The 20,542-nt window shown below is 55.4% G+C and overlaps 2 protein-coding genes across 2 annotated transcripts; one reads left to right on the top strand and one right to left on the bottom strand.

The window, feature by feature from the left end:
* Positions 1 to 2,357: 2,357 nt before the first annotated feature.
* Positions 2,358 to 3,662, top strand: Sycn (syncollin). The gene is made up of 2 exons (XM_005086212.4): positions 2,358 to 2,791; positions 3,503 to 3,662. Exons 1-2 carry the CDS (start codon positions 2,397 to 2,399, stop codon positions 3,510 to 3,512), a joined length of 405 nt encoding a protein of 134 aa, XP_005086269.2. The 5' UTR covers positions 2,358 to 2,396; the 3' UTR covers positions 3,513 to 3,662.
* Positions 3,663 to 6,104: 2,442 nt separating this feature from the next.
* Nccrp1 (NCCRP1, F-box associated domain containing) lies at positions 6,105 to 9,270 on the bottom strand. Its single transcript, XM_005086211.4, has 6 exons — positions 8,915 to 9,270; positions 8,530 to 8,592; positions 8,392 to 8,443; positions 7,334 to 7,429; positions 6,575 to 6,713; positions 6,105 to 6,447 (listed from the first exon to the last, which is right to left on the bottom strand). Exons 1-6 carry the CDS (start codon positions 9,222 to 9,224, stop codon positions 6,307 to 6,309), a joined length of 801 nt encoding a protein of 266 aa, XP_005086268.2. The 5' UTR covers positions 9,225 to 9,270; the 3' UTR covers positions 6,105 to 6,306.
* Between the last annotated feature and the right edge of the window lie 11,272 nt (positions 9,271 to 20,542).

Below are 20,542 nucleotides of genomic sequence, written 5' to 3'. Positions count from 1 at the left end.
TTATATTGTAGTTTTAAAAAACTGAAATCATTTTGCTCTATGTGTATGAGTGCACCACATGCATATCCAGTGCCCATGAAAACTGGAAAAGGGTGTTGGATCTGATGGAACTGGAGTTACAGGCAGCTGGAAGCCACCATGTGGGTACTGGGAATGGAACCCAGGTCCTCCGGCAGTGCTCTTAACCCTGAGACCTCCTTCCAGCCCCTGCCCACTTACTTTTGAGAGAGGATCTTTCCGGCACCTGAAGGTCACCAGGTCAGCTTGCGTGCCCACTGGAGAGCCCTGGGCTCTGCTTGTATGCTTGCCCGGTACAGGCTCGCACAGCCATGCTTTCACACCTGGCTTTTCACATCGGTGCTGGGATCTGAACCCAGGTCCTCGTGTTTATGTACAAGCAGTCAGAACCGCCTTCCCAGACCCCAGGTTTTCTTTTCATACTTGGTGGTACTACAGATGAGCTCCCCGCCCGGGCTAGGTTCAGTCTCCATCATTGACTTCCATGTCAGGCACTAAGACACACTCGCTGTCACTCCCCTGTTGTCATCTTTACAATCTGACAGGGTAGAAAGACAATACTGCCAATTTCACAGGTGAGCAGGCTGTGTGGTGCGGCGGAGGCAGGGGGATGGCTGCATGTTTAAGGTCAGCTATGTATTGAGATCCTACCTCAGAAAACTAAAAGAGGAGGAGGGAGAGGAGGAGGGAGAGGAGGAGGGAGAGGAGGAGGGGGAGGAGGATGGAGAGGAGGAGGGGGAGGAGGAAGGGAAACTCCCTGGCATGGCTGGAGTGTAGCTCGCCTGAGGCCATGGGCTCCATACCCAGAACCACACACAAGCGTATCTCCAGTTCTTGAGATACAGGGTGAGGGTGGGAGGCCCCTGTGCTCACCTTCCCCTCCGGGCCTGTGCTTTAGTGCGGGGGTAGGGGTGAGGGAAGAGGGGCTCATTTCTCCTTGTATGCTAGCTACGACCAGAGGGTGGAAACCCACCTCTGGTTACGAGAACGCGTCTATCCAGTTCAACAATTCCGGCATGAGGGAGGGAACCCTTTTTTCATTAGCCAAATTATTCACTTAATTAACATGCCCAGCCCCTTGGGTTTTCTCAGACAGCCCTAATCTGTAGCCCAGGCTAGCTCAGAGTTCTCACTCCTCGTCCCTCAGTTTCCTTGGTGCTGGAATTTAGAGGTCTGCACCACCGTTTTCAGCCGCTTTTCCCTTTTTCCTCTTTTGTGACTGTGTGTGTGTGTGTGTGTGTGTGGTATGTGCACACACGTGTGGGGTGTATGCATTGGTGTGCACGTGTAGACAGAGACCAGAGGCCACGGATGATCCCTGCTCTGTCTGAAAACAGGGTGTCCCACTGAACCTGGAGCCAGGGTGCCGGCTGGCAATCCCCAGCCATCCTCCTGCCTCTGTCCGCTGCCGTGCGAGGGTTACAGGAGCACAGGGCCATTAGACTTTTTTCATGGGTGCTGGGGACTCCGAAGTCAGGTTTCCCTGCTGAGCCATCTCTCCAGCCCTCACATTTCCCATTAAAAAAAGAAAAAGATCCGATTTGGGCTGGAGAGATGGTTCAGAGGTTAAGAGCACTGACTGCTCTTCCAGAGGTCCTGAGTTCAATTCCCAGCAACCACATGGTGGCTCACAACTGTCTGTAATGAGATCTGGCGCCCTCTTCTGGCCCGTGGACATACATGCAGGCAAAACACTGTATACATAATAAATAAATCTTTTTAAAAATCTGTTACATGTATGCATATGTATCTCTGCTTGTATGCATATGTATCTCTGTGGGAGAATGTGTGTGTGATTGCGAGGTGCCCATGGGGACCAGAAGTGATGAACCCCTGGATCAGGGTCCTCTCCAAGGATCTGAACCTCTGAGTCATCTCCTTTCCTATCTCTCTACGTGTCTATCTATGTATCTATCATCCATCCATCCACCCACCCACCCATCTATCTATGGTCTATCTCCCGCTCACCCAGGGTCTGGAATACATCCCAGGGTAGCCTCCAGTTTGCTTTGTAGCCAAGGATGCTCCCCTGCCTCTACCTCCCTAGCACCTGCACCACTGCAGCAGCGCTGTAAACAGTCACAAGGATCAAACCCAAGGCTTCCTGGGTACTAGGCGAGCACTCGGAGCCGCACCTCCAGCCCCTTGACTGTCTTCACAACGGTGTTTGAACACTCAGGCTCCAAGGTGTTAGGATCTTACTTCCACCGCGTATTTATCACTCAGGGTGTGGGGTTTTCCACGCTGACCATCGAGGTCTCTGGCTCCTGAGGCAGAGGGCGTGTCCTCTTCCTTCCCAGTCTTTATCTTGCAGCTTCTCTCTTCCCATGGGTCGGACGCATAAATGCACCAGCGATCTCTCGTGGCGCACTGTCACCATGGCCCCTCTGTGCCTGCTGCTGCTGGCCCTGGCTCTGGTGGCCGTCCCCGGTGCCCGCGGCACCTGTCCGGTGCCTGCAGACCTGAAGAGGGAAGACGGGACGCGCACATGCGCCAGGCTCTACGACAAGAGTGATCCCTACTATGACAATTGCTGCCAGGGAGCCCAGCTGTCCTTGGAGCCGGGCAGCGACCTGCCCTACCTGCCCTCGGACTGGGCCAACACGGCTTCGTCTCTGGTAGTGGCCCAGCGCTGCGAGCTCACCGTGTGGTCTCTCCCCGGCAAGAAAGGCAAGAGTCGTAAGTTCTCGGCAGGCAGCTACCCGCGCCTGGAAGAGTACCGCAGAGGCATCTTCGGAGACTGGTCCAACGCCATCTCTGGCCTCTACTGCAAGTGAGTCCTGTGACCCTAACATTCTGAACTCCTTACCCCACCCACCCCAAGTCCAAGAATCCACAGACACCCCGCTCGCTCCCCAACTCATACTAGGAAAAGTAGATTTCCTCTAGCAACTGTTTCTGGGGGCCTCATCTCCCGGGGCACCCCTAGATTGGGCCTCTTATCCTCCACCTTATGGCCCTCAGCCCCCCAAGTCTCTCAGACACACCCTGGGCTCCCCAGACCAGGAAGCTGCGCTCCATTCCCTATGTGCCTCCGAGGTTCTAGAAGACCCCTCCCCACTTCATTGGTCCCTTTGGGGTGCTAGACATGAAGTCACTGCCCCCTTGCTGCGTTTGAACCTAACTCTTATACTCAAGACTCCTCTCAGGCCTCAAGACCCCAGGCCCAAGTCTCGAACATTTGGTCTAGTCTAGATTTCCGGCCCTGAACCCCTCCCCCATCTAGATCAGCCTGAAACCCAGAATCATCCCTGGACCTCCCAGCGCCAATCCTGAGGGTCCCCAAATCCAGCAGTCATCCCCCAAATCCCACAGACCCCAGGTACCCTGTATCCCAGTGTAGAATCATCCTGAATCAGCCCCTCGGAACCCCTGAAAAATCGCCAACCCCAAACCCTCCTGAGCCTGGAGCCTTGGCGTCCTGCCTCAGACAGGTCGTTCCGTGCCCTGGCACCCGCGCTGAGAACTCCTGTTTCTGTTACAGGTGCAGTTGATGCCTTGAGGGCCTGTCATCTCCAACGCCACACAGTGCTGAGCCCAACCCCACCTGACCCTGGGGATTGCAGCGGCCCCAAGAGCCAGGAGTCAGATGGCCCTGCTGCCCGCCATCGCAGCCGCCCTGTAATACAGCCCTTGAGAAGTTACCCCTGTGTGCTGTCTGCTTGTGTTTGAGACCCAAATGCACCCGGGACTGCATAGAACGGGGAGGGGGAGCGGAATGATCAGATCCGGGTCAGTCCAGGCTGGAGACACAGCCTTGGATCCTAGGGGGCAACGGAGGGCAATGCTTGCTACTGTCTAAGTGTTTAAACGTTCCTTGTTTACTTCGGGTACACATCCCTCAGCTTTCCAGGGAACTCACAAACCCTCACCATTCATGCCTAGAACATCAGGGGTCATTCTGGAACCTTGCGCCAGGCTAGAGCCTTGTGTGTTGGGTGATGTGGTAGTCTTTGATTTCTGCTGCTGTTGTTACTGTTGTCTTGTCTGTATTTATTTAGATGTTGTAGATGGAACCCAGGACTTCGCACATACTAGCAGGGGCTCTACCACTGAGCCACACCCCCAGCCCCTCACTGGGGGATTCTAGGCAGGGGCTCTATCACTGAGTCACACCCCCAGCTCCACACTGGGGAATTCTAGGCAGGGACTCTACCACTGATCCATACCCCAGCCCCTCACTGGGGGATTCTAGGCAGGGGCTCTCCCACTGAGCCACACCCCAACCCCAACCCCTCACTGGGGGATTCTAGGCAGGGGCTCTCCCACTAAGCCACACCCCAACCCCAACCCCTCACTGGGGGATTCTAGGCAGGGGCTCCACCACTGAGCCACACCCCCAGCCCCTCACTGGGGGATTCTAGGCAGGGGCTCCACCACTGAGCCACACCCCCAGCCCCTCACTGGAGGATTCTAGGCAGGGGCTCCACCACTGAGCCACACCCCCAGCTCCTCACTAGGGGATTCTAGGCAGGGGCTCTATCACTGAGCCACACCCCCAGCCCTCTCTCTACTTTTCATGTGGGGACAGGGTCTCATTAAATTGCCCAGGCTACCTTTTAATTTGAGACCCAGCTTCCTTAGTAGCTGGGATTACAGGTGACTCTGGGTTGTTAATGACATTCAGTGATCCCTGTCTGACACATGGAAGACACTTTAGTTCGAATTTATGCTTCTGTTCAGGTTGCGATCTCTGCTTCACCTTTGCCCCAGGCATCAGGGCTCTTATTGGCTGTCTGGTTTGGGTGACTCTAGGGATGGGGAAGACACAGTGTCCTGGGCAGAGATAAGGGAACAGCTCTGCAGGAATGAAATCCGGGGTCAGTTGGAGGCAGGCCTGCGGTTTGGGAAGAGTCTAGGAGTTAAGGGCTGAGGGAGAATGGGTAAATAGGAATCCTCAGGACACACACTGGGGGATATAAAAAGACGGACTCTGAGATGGATCAGAGGGTGAAGGGCTCGCTATCAATCTTGATGCCTGAGTTCGATTCCCAAGACCCACAGGGCAGAAGGAACAAATAGGGGTCAGGCGGGGCCCCATGGTGCAGACCTGTAACCGCAGTTACTCGAAAGGTTGAGGCAGAGGATTGAAAACTGAACCGAGTGTGGGCCACTTAGCTAGACCCTGTCTCAGGATTTCAGTAAATAAAAAGAGCTCTGGGGGACATATTTCAGTGTTTTCAGAGAACCTACCCAGAATACACAAAAAAACCCAAGGTCGATTCCAAGCACTGGGAAAAGAGGTGAGAGTTCACTGTCAATGTGGACACCTGGAGGTCACAGAATTACCAGCAGTCAAGGCTTTGTGAGCGGGAGCCGAGGACTGGGGGAGGCTCTAGGGATCGAGACCAGGGGGACGCTCAGCCTCTGCAGCGAGACCAGGCAGACGCTCAGCCTCTCCCAGCACACGTGTGTTCTGACGGTCCCTCTAGGAAGGTTTATTGAACACCTACTGTGAGACCAGCGGCGGTTCGCAAGGGGCGGCCCCAGCTCAGAGTCACATTCAGGGAGCTGCAAAGAAGACCCCAGGAGACCGGGTGGGGAGAAACTGTTAGAGAGGAGCTGAGGAGGGAAGGGAGCAAGGCGGGGCCAGGGGGAGGAGCCGGGGCTGAGGGCCAGGGAGGGAGGAAGGGTATGAAGGATGAGAAGGCGAGAGGGGCTGAGGGAGGAGGAGGGGCGTGGAGGGGCCATGGAGTGGGGGGAAGGGCCAGAGAATGAGGAGAGGGTTGAGGGAGGAGGAGGGGTCAGGGGTGAGCAGGGGTCAGGGGGTCAGCAGGGGTCAGGGTTGAGCAGGGGTCAGGGGGGTAGGGAGGGGTGAGCAGGGGTCAGGGGGTAGGGAGGGGTCAGGGGTGAGCAGGGGGTCAGGGGTAGAGAGGGGTCAGGGGTCAGCAGGGGGTAGAGAGGGGTCAGGGGTCAGCAGGGGGTCAGGGGGTAAGGAGGAGTCAGGGTGAGCAGGGGGTAAGGAGAGGTCAGGGGTGAGCAGGGGTCGGGGGTAGGGAGGGGTCAGGGGTGAGCAGGGGTGGGGGGTAGGGAGGGGTCAGCAGGGGTCGGGGGTTAGGGAGGGGTCAGTAGGGGTCAGGGGTAGAGAGGGGTCAGGGGTCAGCAGGGGGTAAGGAGAAGTCAGGGGTGAGCAGGGGTCAGGGGTAGGGAGGGGTCAGGGGTCAGCAGGGGTCAGACCCTGGCTAAGCACACATAGGGGAAGCTGGAAGCAGCAGCATCATGGAAGGGCTCAGAGGGGACAAACACCCTTCCGAAGGGCCCGGGCAGACTTGGGGAGCTGGCCGGTGGTCACTCCCGGAGCTGCACAGACACGGAGGAGTCGGTCACCCTCGTCCTGCGCAGCCCGCCAGCCTCCATGCGGTTCTTGGCCTTGTGCTGGAAGTGGACGTAGCGCACTCCGGGTCCGTACTGCCGGAAGACGTGGGACACCTGTGGCAGCCCAGGGTTAGGAAGGAAGCCTCAGCAGGCCGTCCGTGGCAGCCGGGGTCCCTCCTGCGCCTGCCCAAGGCCCTGGGAAAGAACACCGGTGTGGGCAGGGCCCGGCAGGGCGGCTCACCTGAATCCAGCGGCCGGGCGGACCTCTCCCACTGGTCCGCGGGGCCACATGGTGCTGGGCGATGACAGTGCGGCGGTCAGCTGCTAGCAGCCACACGTGCAACTCGTAAACACACTGGTCCAGGCGGCTGTCCTCGAACCTGGAGAGGGGCAGGCTTTCACGCAGCTGTCACGCCATCTCAGCCCCAAGCCCCCGGCCCGGGCCCCATCACACAACTCTCCAGCCCCATGCCCGGCCCCGTGGTGGAGCAGACATGTCACCAACAGAGACTGCTCCGTATGTAGATGGGAGGAACAGGCAGACACCAGGGTGAGATGCGGTGCAGGCAGGGGGAGCAGAGAGAGGGGTGGGTAGGGTGGGAATGCAGGCGTTGGGGTTTATGGCCCCTTCCTGTAGCTGGGGTAGGCATCCAGGGGAGCGGTGTGAAACTACCCCTTCGCAAGAGGAGCATGAATCTGGGGATCACAGAGGGGCAAAGGCTTCGGGAGATAAAGGAACAGCCTGAGCCAGAGGGACCCCACCCAGTTGACACCTGAAAGATACCAGGTTGTGTCAGAGGGCCAGAGGAGGCAGGACGGGAGGCGGGGCGGGGCGCAGTGTCAAGGGGTGTGGAGAGGTTCAGGCCCTGGGCGACAGGGAAGCCTGAACGGCCCTGATCGGCGGGGCGGGGCACGAAGTCTGCGGGGCGGGGCACGAAGTCTGCGGGGCGGGGCACCAAGTCGGCGGGGCGGGGCACGAAGTCGGCGGGGCGGGGCACACCAGTCCATGACGGTGATGTCAGGCTGCTCGTCGTCCAGAAGTTCTTCCCAAAGCTTCTTGGCCAGCAGGTTCACACACTGCTCCTTCACGGTCCAGCTGCAGAGGAACAAGAGGAAATGGGTCTGGCAGTCCCACAGTCCTGAGGCCTCCCGAGGAGGAGGAAGTATGGTCACAGGGAGACCCTCCTCCCACCACACACGTGACAGTCTCAAGGTCCTTGGGTCCTAGGAGACTCTGGAGGGCAAGGGACAGGAGCCTCTGTTCCAGATGAAAACTGACGCTTAAGATTTGAGCCAGGCCTGGAATCTCAGCTACTCTATTGGCTGACTTGGAGAACTAGAAGTTTGAGACCTACCTGGGCAAATTAGTGAGAGCCTATCTCTAAATAAAAAGTAAAAAGAGGGGGGGGAGTAAAGAGAGGACTAGGGGTGTGACTTATAGTAGAGCCTCTGCCTAGAATCCCCTAGTGAGGGGCTGGGCATGTGGCTCAGTGGTAGAGCCCCTGCCTAGAATCCCCCAGTGAGGGGCTGGGGTTTGGCTCAGTGGTAGAGCCCCTGCCTAGAATCCCCCAGTGAGGGGCTGGGGTGTGGCTCAGTGGTAGAGCCCCTGCCTAGAATTCCCCAGTGAGGGCTGGGGTTTGGCTCAGTGGTAGAGCCTCTGCCTGGAATCCTCCACTGAGGGGCTGGAGTTTAAACTCAGTCCTAGAGATTTGTTTAGTTTAAGTTTAATCAGTAAAGAAAAAACAGAAAAGGAAAATAAATTTTTAAAAAATGGGATTTGATTCTGAGCCCTGAATTACACACACCCTCTCATCCACCTTTCAGGAGCCGCACTGGGGTTAATAGAGGACTCCCTGGTGACTGTCTCCGGATGAGAGTGAGGTTTATCAAACACCTACTGAGCGCTGGCCAGACTTCTTGGGTGCCTGTGTCGCATGTTTCATAGGCATTCTGTTATGACTAACCCTGTCACCAGAGCAAGAAAGAGCGGTCCCTCTGCAGGAGCCACGGCAAAGGCACCTAGTTCCACCCCCACCGCCAGGCCCTGTGGCGGCTCACCTGAGGGGCCCCTGGAGGTTCTCAGTAGTGATGTACCATCCGCGGAAGTTACCTGGCCAGTGGGGAGGACGGAAGGGTTAGTGAGACATCGCTCCTTGAGGGGCGCCGTCCTCCCTGGCAGAGCTCCCCAATGCTTACCCAGCTCCGTCAGGGGTTTCCGGGTGGGACCCGTAGGGGGCGCCGGCTGGTAGATATTGATGCCTGAATCACACAAGGGAACGGAGCCTCAGGCCGGTGCCCACCTCCCCCTGCCTCCCTACCCCCGGAGCTAGACTGGAAGGGCAGGAATCCGAGCCGGGCTAGACCAGCCTAGCAGGGACCAAGGATGCGGGTAGGCGGTTGCGGTGAGTCCCTGGACTCTGGAAGACATCTAGGAGCACAGACAGAGGCGAGGACGAGGGCGAGGGCCAGGGCGAGAGCGCACGCAGAGCAGCGCAGAGCGACGGGGTGGCGCAGAGTGCGCAGGGACAGGAGCCTCGGAGGAGGAGGAAGGGGCCCACGGAGTCCCCAGCTGCGTCCCCACCTTCGGGGTTGGGCGAGCTGAGCAGGTTGCGGTAGAGCGGCCGCTCCAGGAACAGCAGCCTCCAGCTGAGGCTCGGGGGCAGCTCCAGCTTCCCGCTCAGGGGTCCCCATTCTTCCACCAGCAGCTGTCTGGCTTCGACCTCGGTGGGAGCGCTGGGCTGTGGGAGCTCGGGAGTCTCCGGGGACAAGGGAGACCTGGGGGACGGCGGTGGTGGCGGGGACTGTGGAGATGGGGGCAGCTCCTCGGGGTTCTGGGACCCCTCGGCTTCCGTCTGGCCTCTGAGCGCGTCTCCGTCCTGCGTCTTCTCCATCCCGAAGGTCTGGGCGACTGGGTCGCGGCTCCTAGGATCCAGGTTACCTGGGGGTGGAGGGGCGGGACGAGTCATTAGGCTTTTAAGAGAGGGTGTGTTAGGGGAAGGATCTGAACCCCAGGGGCCCTCCTCCCTCAGACCAGGAGCCCCGCTTGCAAAGTCCTCCTCCTCCTGATGACCTAGCGATCCAGGCTCCCTCAGCCCCAATAGCCAGGTCAGACCCTAGCCTCCTCCCTCAAACCCAAGGGTCCAGCCTCAGACTCTTCCCTCACACCCCAGCCTCTTCTCCCTCAGAGTCAGGGATCTAGGCTCAGTCCTCCGCCATCAGACCAGGGGTCAGACCCCAGTCCTCCCTCACAAGGGGTTCAGTCCTTGCGGCCCCTCCCCACCCCCTCCACCCCTGTTCCTCACTCATCTGTCCCAGTTTCCCCAGGGCCCGCTGAGGACCCCCCCCCCCGCCCCCGGCCAGCCCTGGGGCTAAAGTCAGGCTCTGTAATGATCGGCGGGCCTGTTGAGGCCAGTTAAAGCCACCCCCTTACCCCCTTCTCACCTTAGGTGGGGTTAGGAGTGGGCAGGGGTCTAGCCTCGGCCATGTCTTCACCTTTCCTGGGACACATCCCAGGAGAGAGGCAGCAGGCAGAAACAGGGTTGTCAGATGTGGGGGACCAGGGGTCTGGAGGCCCCTGACTGGGCTTCTCGGGGTGACTGTGCCTCCCTGCCTCCTCCCCCAGAGGGGATGGGGCACAGTCAGGACTTTGGGGCGTGAGGAACCTGTAGGCAGATACCCACGGCCACTTCCTGCCTGTGGCTCATCCCCACCGGGTCTGGTTAGCCCTGAGCAGAGACTATCAGCGGCCCGGAGTTTTGGTGCAGTTTGTAACCGGGTCTGGGGGACTGCAGGCCCCAATCTCCATCTCACCCACAGCAGCCCTGGCCGAGCTACCACTGGCTTCTGGGTCGCTCTGATGTTGTTTGGGGGCTTTTGCGTTGTGTTTATTTTGTTTCCAGAGACCGTCTTTACGTAGCCCAGGCTGGCCTTGAACTGGTGATGATCCCGCTTCTACCTCCCAAATGAGGGTAAAGGAGCTCGTGTCCCAGGCCTGGCTGCACACGCCCACACGCCCTGTGCTTCAGACTCAGAGACCAAGGAGGTGTGCCCAACAGTGATCAGATTTCAGCCAAGAAACCCAGCCGCTGGCTCACGCATGGTAATGGTTGTCGGCGACCTAAACCCGTTCACTTTAATACGAGCCCTGTGGGGAGGCGCGCACAGCTCGGGGAACTGAGGCAGGAAATGGTTGGCTGTTGGCCTGCGCACTGGAGAGCTGGGAGGTCACCAGGGCCCTGTGAGGGCTCAAGGGACAGATACACCTTCCAGGTGTCACCCTGCCACACCCCAGCAGGTTCCCAGAAAATACCCACAGAGCCCACGGCACACCCAAGACTGCTTATGCTCCTGGGGCCGCCTCAGCACACGCCCCCTGTCCCAGCTCCCTCCCACCTGCCCCGGGCCTGTCATGGTGGGTGGGAGGGAAGCCAAATGAGTGGGGCCGGAATCCAGGGCAGGGTGTGGCCGCAGCCTGCAGGGACCCGGAGGAAGAAGACTATAGAGGCTTTGGGTTCGTTTCAAAATGTATTTATTCTTCTCTGCTTCATAGACACATAAACATAGATGATTATAAAGAGCACTTTGATTATATTATCGCCCATTATCCTCGCCCACCCCCTCCCTCTCGCTGAAACTAATATGCCCCTGTCCTACTTTGATGTGTTTTATTTGTTTGTTTTGTTTGAGAGTATATTCTTAATGTAATTCGGGCTGTCCTCAAGTCCCCCAGCTACAGTACTGGGCTGTCACATGGCCTGTCGAGTGTGTTGAATTGTTCTTTTGTGTTGGTAAAGATGAAATCCAGGGTTTTGTGAATACTAACCTAACTTCTGCCCAGCCACACCCCAGCCCCTCACTGGGGGATTCTAGGCAGGGGCTCTACCACTGAGCCACACCCCAGCCCCTCACTGGGGAATTCTAGGCAGGTGATCTACCACTGAGCCACACCCCAGCCCCTCACTGGGGGATTCTAGGCAGGTGATCTACCACTGAGCCACACCCCAGCCCCTCACTGGGGGATTCTAGGCAGGTGATCTACCACTGAGCCACACCCCAGCCCCTCACTGGGGGATTCTAGGCAGGGCCTCTACCACTGAGCCATGCTCCAGCCCTATCTTTGGCTTTTTCTTTCCTTCTTGCCTGTGCCTCCATGCTCAGTGGATCTCAAATCCCGGGGTATGCCTGATTTACAGATCTCCTTTGCTTTATCACAGAAGTCTGGGATGGGCCCCAGAACCTCAGAGTTTGCCTGAGGATGAGAACCCTGGGTGTGTGGCTTTTGCTCTAGCGGAGTGAGTGGTGCCAGCTTCTGCTCTGGCCACCAGAAGATCAGGAATGTTGTCGGTATTTTAGCTAGGAGGACTTAAAGCAGATGTCCACACAGAGAGTGTCGCCAGCCCCACACTGGAACAGCTCAAGTGCACACACCTGGATTAACACCCTGGGAACTAACTGGAGCCCGGGCGCTCACAAAGGCCCGTGTTTGGGCATGGTCTCCAACTTGGCACTATCGGGTGATTAGACCTTTTAGAGGTGAGGACTAGTAGGACATCTTCTGGTCCCCAGAGTGACAAGGGACGCCTGTTCCTCTTTTTCACTCCCCGACCACCGTGACCTAGTGACTTGGCTCCACTGAAAGTCCTCACAGTGACCAGAAGCCACCCTGTGTGAAGTTTTTTCTTAACTCTTTGGGCCCCCCCAGCTCCCAAATAATCACATGGAGACTTACTCTTACTTACTTGTTTCTGGCCAGCTTAAATTAACCCCTCTACCTTCTGCCTCTGGGATTTTACCTTTCTCCATTTCCCTCCCTCCCTCCCTCTCTCCTCTCTCCCTCTCTCTCCCTCTCTCCCCCCCCTCTCTCTCCTCTCTCTCTGCCTCTCTTTCCTCTCTCCCTCTCCCTCCCTCTCTCCTCTCTCTCTCCCCTCTCCCTCCCTCTCTCTCTCTCTCTCCTCTCTGTCTCTCTGTCTCTCTCTCCTCTCTCTGCCCCCCTCCCTCTCTCTCCTCTCTGTCTCTCTGTCTCTCTGTCTCTCTCTCTCCTCTCTCTGACCCCCCCTCTCCCATGTCTGGCTCCACGGCTGCAAGGCTGGCCCTGACACCTTCTCTCCTTTCCTCGCTCCCCCCTCTTCCCCCTTCTCTTTCTCTTTGTTCTCTCTGCCCACCAGCCCCACATATTCCTCTCTGCTGCTGAGGACGTTCAGCTCTTGATTGGAGCAATTAGGTGTTTCAGGAGGGCAAAGTAACACAGCGTCACAGAATTAAACAGATGCAACATAAAAGAAAAGCAACACATTGTTGTGCCCAAGTTGCAAAGTCCCCAGAGACCACCAGGAAGACAGACACACCAAACTGCAAAAGCAAGGTTTAATGATTGTTCATCCAACCATAACAGGGATCCCATCTAGCAAGCTGACGCAGCAGCCCCCAGAGGGAGTGAAGTTCCCTGTCTACTGCTAGGTTTTATAGACAAAAGTTACAGGATTACATCAGTAGATACGGGCTGGTTTCTGATTGGTTCACATTTGGGAACAATCAGGAGAATTTCTCAAAGTGATATTTTGACATGAAATACCTGTGTACTAATTATTTTCATTGGTCAGTGCTAGAGGGAACATTCTGTGGTTTCTATGGCATTGTCTTGTTACTTGCAGGTGGCCTGTTGTACATAGATACCAATAGTTTTCGGAACTATATCCTGGAGACTACAAGGGAGGTTTTGGTCCCCCCTGGAGTTTCTTTTGTGGTCACAGTTCCCAGGAACCAAGCATCTAGGAGGCTATGTGGGCGGGGGGTCTGGAGTTTGTGTTGGGTTTTGCCCTAGACTCTGGGAGACGAGAGGATCTGGAGTTTCCTTGTGTCAGAGGCCTACGTGTCTTTTCTGTAGCCTGTCACGGTTGCTAAAGCAGGGGGCTGAGTGAGGGTCTGGTCCCTTCATTTCTAAATTATTAGAAGTGAAGCCCTTGAGTTTAGTTTACCCTTTCACACATCTTTGCATCATTAAATAAATATTCCACAGCATAAAGGAATGAAATCCATCTTCAAATAATATCGCGCGATGCTGTGGTTTCTGGGAATTGAACCACAGTCCTCAGGAAAATCAACAACTGCTCTCAACTGCTGGTATATCTATCATTCAGCTCCATCTCACTTTTAAAAGTTGACGTCTCAGGTATTTTTGTTATAGCAGCGGACAGTTAATCAGCTTATTGCTGCATCCATACACTGGGATTCTACACACACTTGACAATGTGGATGTCTGGATGAGTCTAAAAATCTCTATGCAGACAAATAAAAGACAGGCAAAACAGCCAGGGGTGCTGGCACACGCCTTTAATCCCAGCATTCAGGAGGCAGAGGCAGGCAGATCTCAGCCTGATCTACAGAGTGAGTTCCAGGACACCCAGAGCTACACAGGGAAACCCTGTCTTGAAAAACAACAAGACAGTCAAAACAATAGTTCCTACAGTGTGATTTCACTTATATAAAATCCTGGAAAAGGCAAGGTTAACTAGCATCAAAGAAATCATGTTGGTGGCCATTAGAGGCTAAAGAATTGCAGCCAAAAGGCATGAGGGAAATTTCACATGCAGTGGGATACAAGGTCACACTGTGTAGCTCAGGCTGGCCTGGAACTAGACATGTAGATCAGGCTAGCCTGTAACTCACAGAGATCCACCTGTTTCTGCCTCTTGTGTGCTGGGATTAAAGGCATACGCCACCACACCAGGTCTAGAAAGTTCTATCTTAACTATAGTCATAACATGGGCATATGCATTTGTCAAAATGCATCTAAATGTAGTTTTGTTTTGTTTTGTTTTTTTTGAGACAGAGTTTCTCTGTGTAACAGTCTTGGCTGTCCTGGAACTCACTTTGTAGACCAGGCTGGCCTTGAACTCATAGAGATCCACCTTCCTCTGCCCCCCAAGTGCTAGGATCAAAGGTGTGCGCCACCACTGCCTGGCCCTGTCTAGATGTTTTTTAAATGAGTGTGTTTATCGTGTGTTAATTATGTCATGATGGAAACAAAACAATCAGGAATAACCACACTCTAATTAAGGGGATTTCTGCAAATCCAGGAAATAGAAAATAAGCACGACAGTGGGCTGTGTGCCGCTGTCCACGTGACAAAGGTAATCAGAGTGAGCATCTGTCCAAGGAGTCTGATGTTAGCTTGCAATTAGCAGAACTGGACTGGGGTGAGCTTCGGCCTGCAGGACGCTGATTAGCACACACCTGGGGTTCAGCCTCAGCCTTGAAGAAAACGGAACATGGTGGAGAAGGCCTCCAGAAGGTGGAGGCAGGAGTTTTGTTAGGTAGAGAGTTCACAAACAGCGTTAGGATACATGAGACCCCAAGAAAGAAAACAAACAACAAAAAAGTTTATCACAAGTACCTAGAATCTAGTAAAGTTAGCCACAGAAAAGACTATTTTGGTTCACAGTTTTGGAGGCATCAGAAGTTATCATTGGCCTTTTTGGCTTGGGCCTGAAGTGACACTATGTGGAGAGCATGTGGTGAGACAGCATGTTTGTCCCACAGCTGAGAAGCAAAAGAGGGATAAGATCGGGCCAGGGACCAGACCTTCTGCTAGGCAGAACCTTGCAAGGGTTACACATCCTCCTGGTATAACTGCCCCTCACTGGAGGATTCTAGGCAGGGGCTCTACCACTGAGCCACACCCCCAGCCCCTCACTGGGGGATTCTAGGCAGGGGCTCTACCACTGAGCCACGCCCCAGCCCCTCACTGGGGGATTCTAGGCAGGGGCTCTACCACTGAGCCACACCCCCAGCCCCTCACTGGGGGATTCTAGGCAGGGGCTCTACCACTGAGCCACACTCCAGCCCCTCACTGGGGGATTCTAGGCAGGGGCTCTACCACTGAGCCACACTCCCAGCCCCTCACTGGGGGATTCTGAGTGTATGTTTTGCTGCTATGTTCCAATCCCCTTTTCGCTGTGTTTTGAGACAGAGCCCGACCTGGTAGCTCAGGCTGGAATTCACCAGCGTATCAGGCTGAACATCTGATTACTAACAAAGCCCAGAGGGTAGCACTCCTGCTCTGGTCTCAGACTCCACTGTACTTCCCTGAGGCTCTGGACTCCATTCCCGTCACCACAAGAACAAAACCCAAGATCACTGTGTGGAAGCAGTAGGCTGTATGGACTCAGTAGTCTCCACCTTTGCCCTGCTGGAGCTCACACTTGCTCTCCTGTTCTGGCTAGCCCTCAGGCCTTCGCCTTCCTGCCCCCTTTGGGGCCTTTGCGCATGCTCCTCCCGCCTGCACGGCTTTAGCGATGCTTCTGCGGCTGTCTTCAGCCTTCTTACTCTCTCCTACCGGCCCGCGCCTCTGGACCCAGGCACAGCCACACAGCGCTGGCCCCCAGCGCAGGCATCTGTGCCCACACTGCTCTTCCGCACCGTCACCCCTCGCCCTTGCTTCTTTCCCTCGCTATGACGATGTCCGAGGGTGTAGCTGTTGGGTCACCATGGGGCTCACCCTGCTAGAATGTCGTCTTGCCAAGGCGGGGCCTCCACAAGCTCTGTTTACTGTTTGTCCCAATCCTGGGCTGCGGCCATGCCTCCTGGGCAGGGAAGACGTTCCCGTCAGACCCTGCCCTGGTGAGAAACCATGTCCACACATCCTGAACTCACATCCTCACTCTGCTGCAAGATCAGTATGTGCCCCACGAACCCAGGACCTGTGCCTGCTGGAGGGTGGCGCCCAGGCTGAAAAGGAATGGGGAAGAGGCAGCCGGCTGCTAGGGAAGAAAAGCAGATTGGGTTGAGTGTTGTTTGATGGGGTGGAGGGGTGCGATCCGGCTCTGCCCTGCAGAGGGCAATGTGTGTATACATCACTAATGGATCTAGACCAGAACTTTGCTGCTCAGCCCCACCCCCACCTTCTCACTGGGGGATTCTAGCAGGGGCTCTACCATTGAGCCACGCCCCAGCCCCTCACTGGGGGATTCTAGGCAGGGGCTCTACCACTGAGTCACACCCCCAACCCCTCACTCGGGGATTCTAGGCAGGGGCTCTACCACTGAGTCACACCCCAGCCCCTCCCCTAGGAATTCCACTGAGTTGCATCCTCAGCCTTAGTATGTGTGTGTGTGTGTGTGTGTTGGAGGTCATAGGAAAACCTCTCGTGTCAATCCTCACCTTGTTTGAGACCACCTTGTTTGAGACGCCGCAGACCCCATGCTGGCAGGTCCACAGCTTTCAGGGATTCTCCTGTCTCCACCTCCCATCTTGCTCTGGGAACACTGCATCTACAGACATAGGCTAAACACCTTGACCTTACTTGGGTCCTGGGGATTTGAACTCAGATCTTCGTGTTTGCATGGAGAATGCATTTGCCCATTGAACCATCTACTGAGTCCAGTGGTCTTTTTTTTCATTTTTTGAGACAGTGTTTCTCTGTGTAGCCCTGGCTGTTCTGGAACTTGCTCTGTAGACCGGGCTGACCGTGAACTCACCTGCCTCTGCCTGGAGAGTGCTGGCATTAAAGGTGTGTGCCACCACGCCTGGCCTTTTGTCTTTTAAAGGGAGTGCTTGGCTGTGGTTTAGAGCTTTCCTCCCCTGGTCTCTGCTGACCCTAGGTCCATCGTGAGGGAGCACACCAGGAAGCAGCTATTTTTTCCAGATGGGCAGTGTACAATGGCGCTCCATTTGTGAATTTGCATTTCTTGGGTAATGAGTCAGAACCTTGCTTCTCCAACCTGCCTGGTCAAAACCATCACCTGTGTCCCTGTCACCGCCGCTCTCTCATTCTTGTTAGGTTATCTGATTGCTAAGAAGGGACTATTTCCCCCATTCTGAAATCTGCCTATTACGAGTGAAAAGTATTTAGTTACTTAATTCATTTTGAGCCAGGGGCTCACTCTGTAGCCCGGGGTGGTCTGAACTCTCTCTCCTCCTGCCTCAGCCTCCCGCGAAATGGGAAGGCAGCTGTACCGCCATGTCTGGTGTAAGCGAAGCATCTTGATTTTCATATTATCAGCTATTTTTGCCTTTATTTTTCATTTACATTCTTGATATGCTTTTATTTCACATACCCCTTTTGACTCTGTAGTCACGGGCAGCTTTCTTCTGTCTGCCTTTATTTGCTGTGACCAAACCCGAGGGAAAAACACTGTGGAGACGGAATGGTTAATACTGTCAACCCGACAGGGTCTAGAGTCCCTGAGGAGACAGGCCTCTGCTCTTCACAGACACCTGAGGGGGTCTGCACTGCAGGCTAAGTTAGCTGAGGTGGCAAGATAGTCCTGAACAGGACGGCGACCGTTCTGTGGGCTGGGATCTCAGGCTGAATTACAAGGAGAAAGTGATTGGGGCTGGAGCGATGGTTCAGCACTTCAGAGCATTGGTGTGGGACATGCCAGTCCCTGTCCTAACACACCCAAGGGGCCATATGTGAGCTGTTGGCGCTGCGCGTCGAACCTGGGTCCTCTGCAAAATGAGCCAGGGCTCCTCACCTCTAAGCCATCTCCCCAGCACCAGATGTTTAGTTTCATTCTATGTTAATTTTTGTTTGGTTTTTGGTGCTGAAAATGAAATCCAGGGTCTCATGAATGGTAGGCAACCACTCCACTGAGTCACACATTAGCTTCAAATTAAGTAGCCACCCCACATTTGCCTGGGGGCTGTTTTGGACAGCACGAATTTAAGGTGCCTTTAAAATTCTTTAGTATTTGTTTTTTGTCAGCGTCAGGGGACCATTTACAGGAATTGGTTGTCTCTTTCCACGCGGTGGGGCCTGGGGCTAGAACTCAGGTCCTTGGGCTTGGCGGCAGGCACCTTTACCAGCTGAGCCCTCTCCTGTACAATCAGCAAGGGCATTTTTCTTTCTGGGGTGAAATGAACCCGCTTCCTGGGCACTGGTGTTCAACATTCCCTTTTCCCTCATTGCCGTGAGGAGATCACCACTTTTGTATGGGAACCTGTTACACAGTTCTGCCTCTGAGCTCTCGGATGTGTCATTATTACACCACAGTTCCTAGGTAGGGTTTAACCCAGCAAACCCAATGAGCCACTAGGGTGGGGCTTCTCAAATCTGTGGCGTAGCCTTGCCCCTGGGCGTGGCCAAACACCTGGCCAATAAGAGATGGTGTTAACCCTGGGTCAAATCCTTAAAGGAGCCTGTCTTTCATGAAGGAGTCACAAGATGGAGAGCGGATGGAGACCGGGGTCCCCGTGACTTGAACGACCGAATCCCAGTTCCGTGTTTAGCACAGGAAGGTCGCTTTGTTTCCGGGGTTTCCATAATGGGGCAGACATCTGAGTCCCTTGTTGACATACAGATTGAAGGGCCCACCCAGGTCCTGATTCAGCCTGGGCGGGACCCAGGAAATCAAATTTGCAAATTTGGGTGGACCGAGGGTGAATACATTAGAGACCCGCTGGTCTGACCAGTTCATACCATTGGTTTGGGTTCCTGCTCACACTCCTCTGGCTTGAAGAATAAACATCTCGAACTCGCCCGCCTGCTCTTGGGCCCCCTCGTCACCCACCTGCGTCGATCCATTGCTTGGAGGGCGTGGCACCGGCAGGTTGTTTTTGGGCAAACCAAGTTGATACTAGCCTGGGGTCCCGCCCCTGCAGTCTGGAGGTCCCAGGAGAGCCATTGTAGAAACACCCTTGCCAATGCGCCAAGGCTCTGTCCCGGAAGACACTCAAGCTCAGGGCGGGCACCTGGGAGGAGCCATTCTGCTCTAGCCACAGCACAGGTGAGTGGCCTTTCCACGGTTGGGGTAACGCCACTGACCCCTGTGGCAGTGACCCCGTGAGTCTTTGGATAATTGGCCTTTTGGCTCGTCCAGTCAGTAATTATTGACACTGACTGACATCCCTACACTAAATTCGCATTGGGACAGTCAGGGATTTAGGTATGTCCTGAGGGTAAGTGGCTGACCCTTGGGGACACTTCTGTGCAGTTGACTGGGGAAGAAAGCAGAGCCAAGAGGGGCGTGGACCTCTTGCAGCAGCTCCTATTGTGACACAGGGAGTCACCCCTCCCAAATGCAGGGACAGTGACTGAAGATGTCCAGACCAGTGGTCAGCTCGGAGCAGGGCGTATGGCAGGGCGCTGACTTCCTGTCCTGGGCCATTTCTTCAGGGGCGCTGTGGCGCCTCTAGGCGTTCAGTTGCCGATGGGAGCACAGGGAGCTCAGGCACTCAGCGGCAGGGCTCTGGAAGATCTACTCTTTCCCTAGTTCGCCAGCCCCCTAAGCAGAGCGAGCTAGTTCTTAGGTCCCGCTCTCTGCAACAGTCTAGGTTCCTTTAATGTTCCTTCGTCATTTGTTTCGAGACCAAGTCTCATTATGTAGCTGAGGGTAGTTCACACTGGCCTCAGAATCATAATCACCAGCTTCGGGCTCCCGGATGGTGGTGGGATTGAAGGCACACAGTGCCACACCAAGCTTACTGTTTCATGATCTTATGATCCCCCTGCCTCACACGGAGTTCTGGATGAGAGGTGTGCAGCGCTAGGTCTGGTTTTGTCTGGTGCGGGGCACTGGACCCAGAGCAAATGCCAATTGAGTCAGATTGCCAGTGCAAAGTAGATCTCCCCAGAGAGCAGCTGGGCCTGAGGCTCATTTATTTTGGGGCACATGTCGTGAGCTGTGTCGCAGTAGACACTGGGTGAACTGGACAGCCCTGAGTTGAAGTCGGGGTCCAGGAGTCAGCTGGCCCTCACTCCCCCAGAGGCAGGGATGGACGAGCTCAGGCCACAAAGGCAGGGGGCGCCTCCTCCCCCATCGCTGGGCTTGGAGGACTCACTCTCCTTGGACAAGTGCAGGCTTCAACCCCAAAGTGCTCATCTGCTAGTTCCTACACTCGTTAGGATCAACACACCATTTCCAGGTGACTGTCCAACTCCACCTGTGATCACAGCAGGTGACAGAGGCAGGAGAGTGCTACAAATCTGAAGCTAACCAGGTTACATAGTGAGTTTAGGCCACCCTAAGCGATGTAGTGAGACCCTGTCTCAAAACAACAAATGCTGCCTTTTTCAGGAAGAAACAGTAATTCCAGGTCGCTGGGATGTGGGGACTTGTACTCTGGCCAACAGGCTGCTTCCAGAGTTGAGGCCCACTTGTCCCATGCAGGGAGTAGGGTGGAGTGTCTCTCCAATGCAGCCTAGATTCCCAGGCCCACACCCCAAACTTCCCTCCCTACGCAGCGGGACCTTCACACACCACACACCCCA

Source organism: Mesocricetus auratus, unplaced genomic scaffold (assembly GCF_017639785.1).
Source record: "Mesocricetus auratus isolate SY011 unplaced genomic scaffold, BCM_Maur_2.0 Super-Scaffold_100038, whole genome shotgun sequence".
Lineage (NCBI taxonomy): Eukaryota > Metazoa > Chordata > Mammalia > Rodentia > Cricetidae > Mesocricetus > Mesocricetus auratus.
The sequence above is the reverse complement of the archived record's forward strand: the minus strand, read 5'-3'. Positions and strand labels throughout refer to the sequence as shown.

Coding starts and splice junctions, on each gene's coding strand:
- Sycn (XM_005086212.4), top strand. CDS start 2,397: ATGGCCCCTCTGTGCCTGCTGCTGCTGGCCCTGGCTCTGGTGGCCGTC.
- Nccrp1 (XM_005086211.4), bottom strand. CDS start 9,224: ATGGAGAAGACGCAGGACGGAGACGCGCTCAGAGGCCAGACGGAAGCC. Junction 8,593..8,914: donor CAGCTCGCCCAACCCCGAAG/GTGGGGACGCAG, acceptor TGTGTGATTCAG/GCATCAATATCTACCAGCCG. Junction 6,448..6,574: donor CGCCCGGCCGCTGGATTCAG/GTGAGCCGCCCT, acceptor GGGCTGCCACAG/GTGTCCCACGTCTTCCGGCA.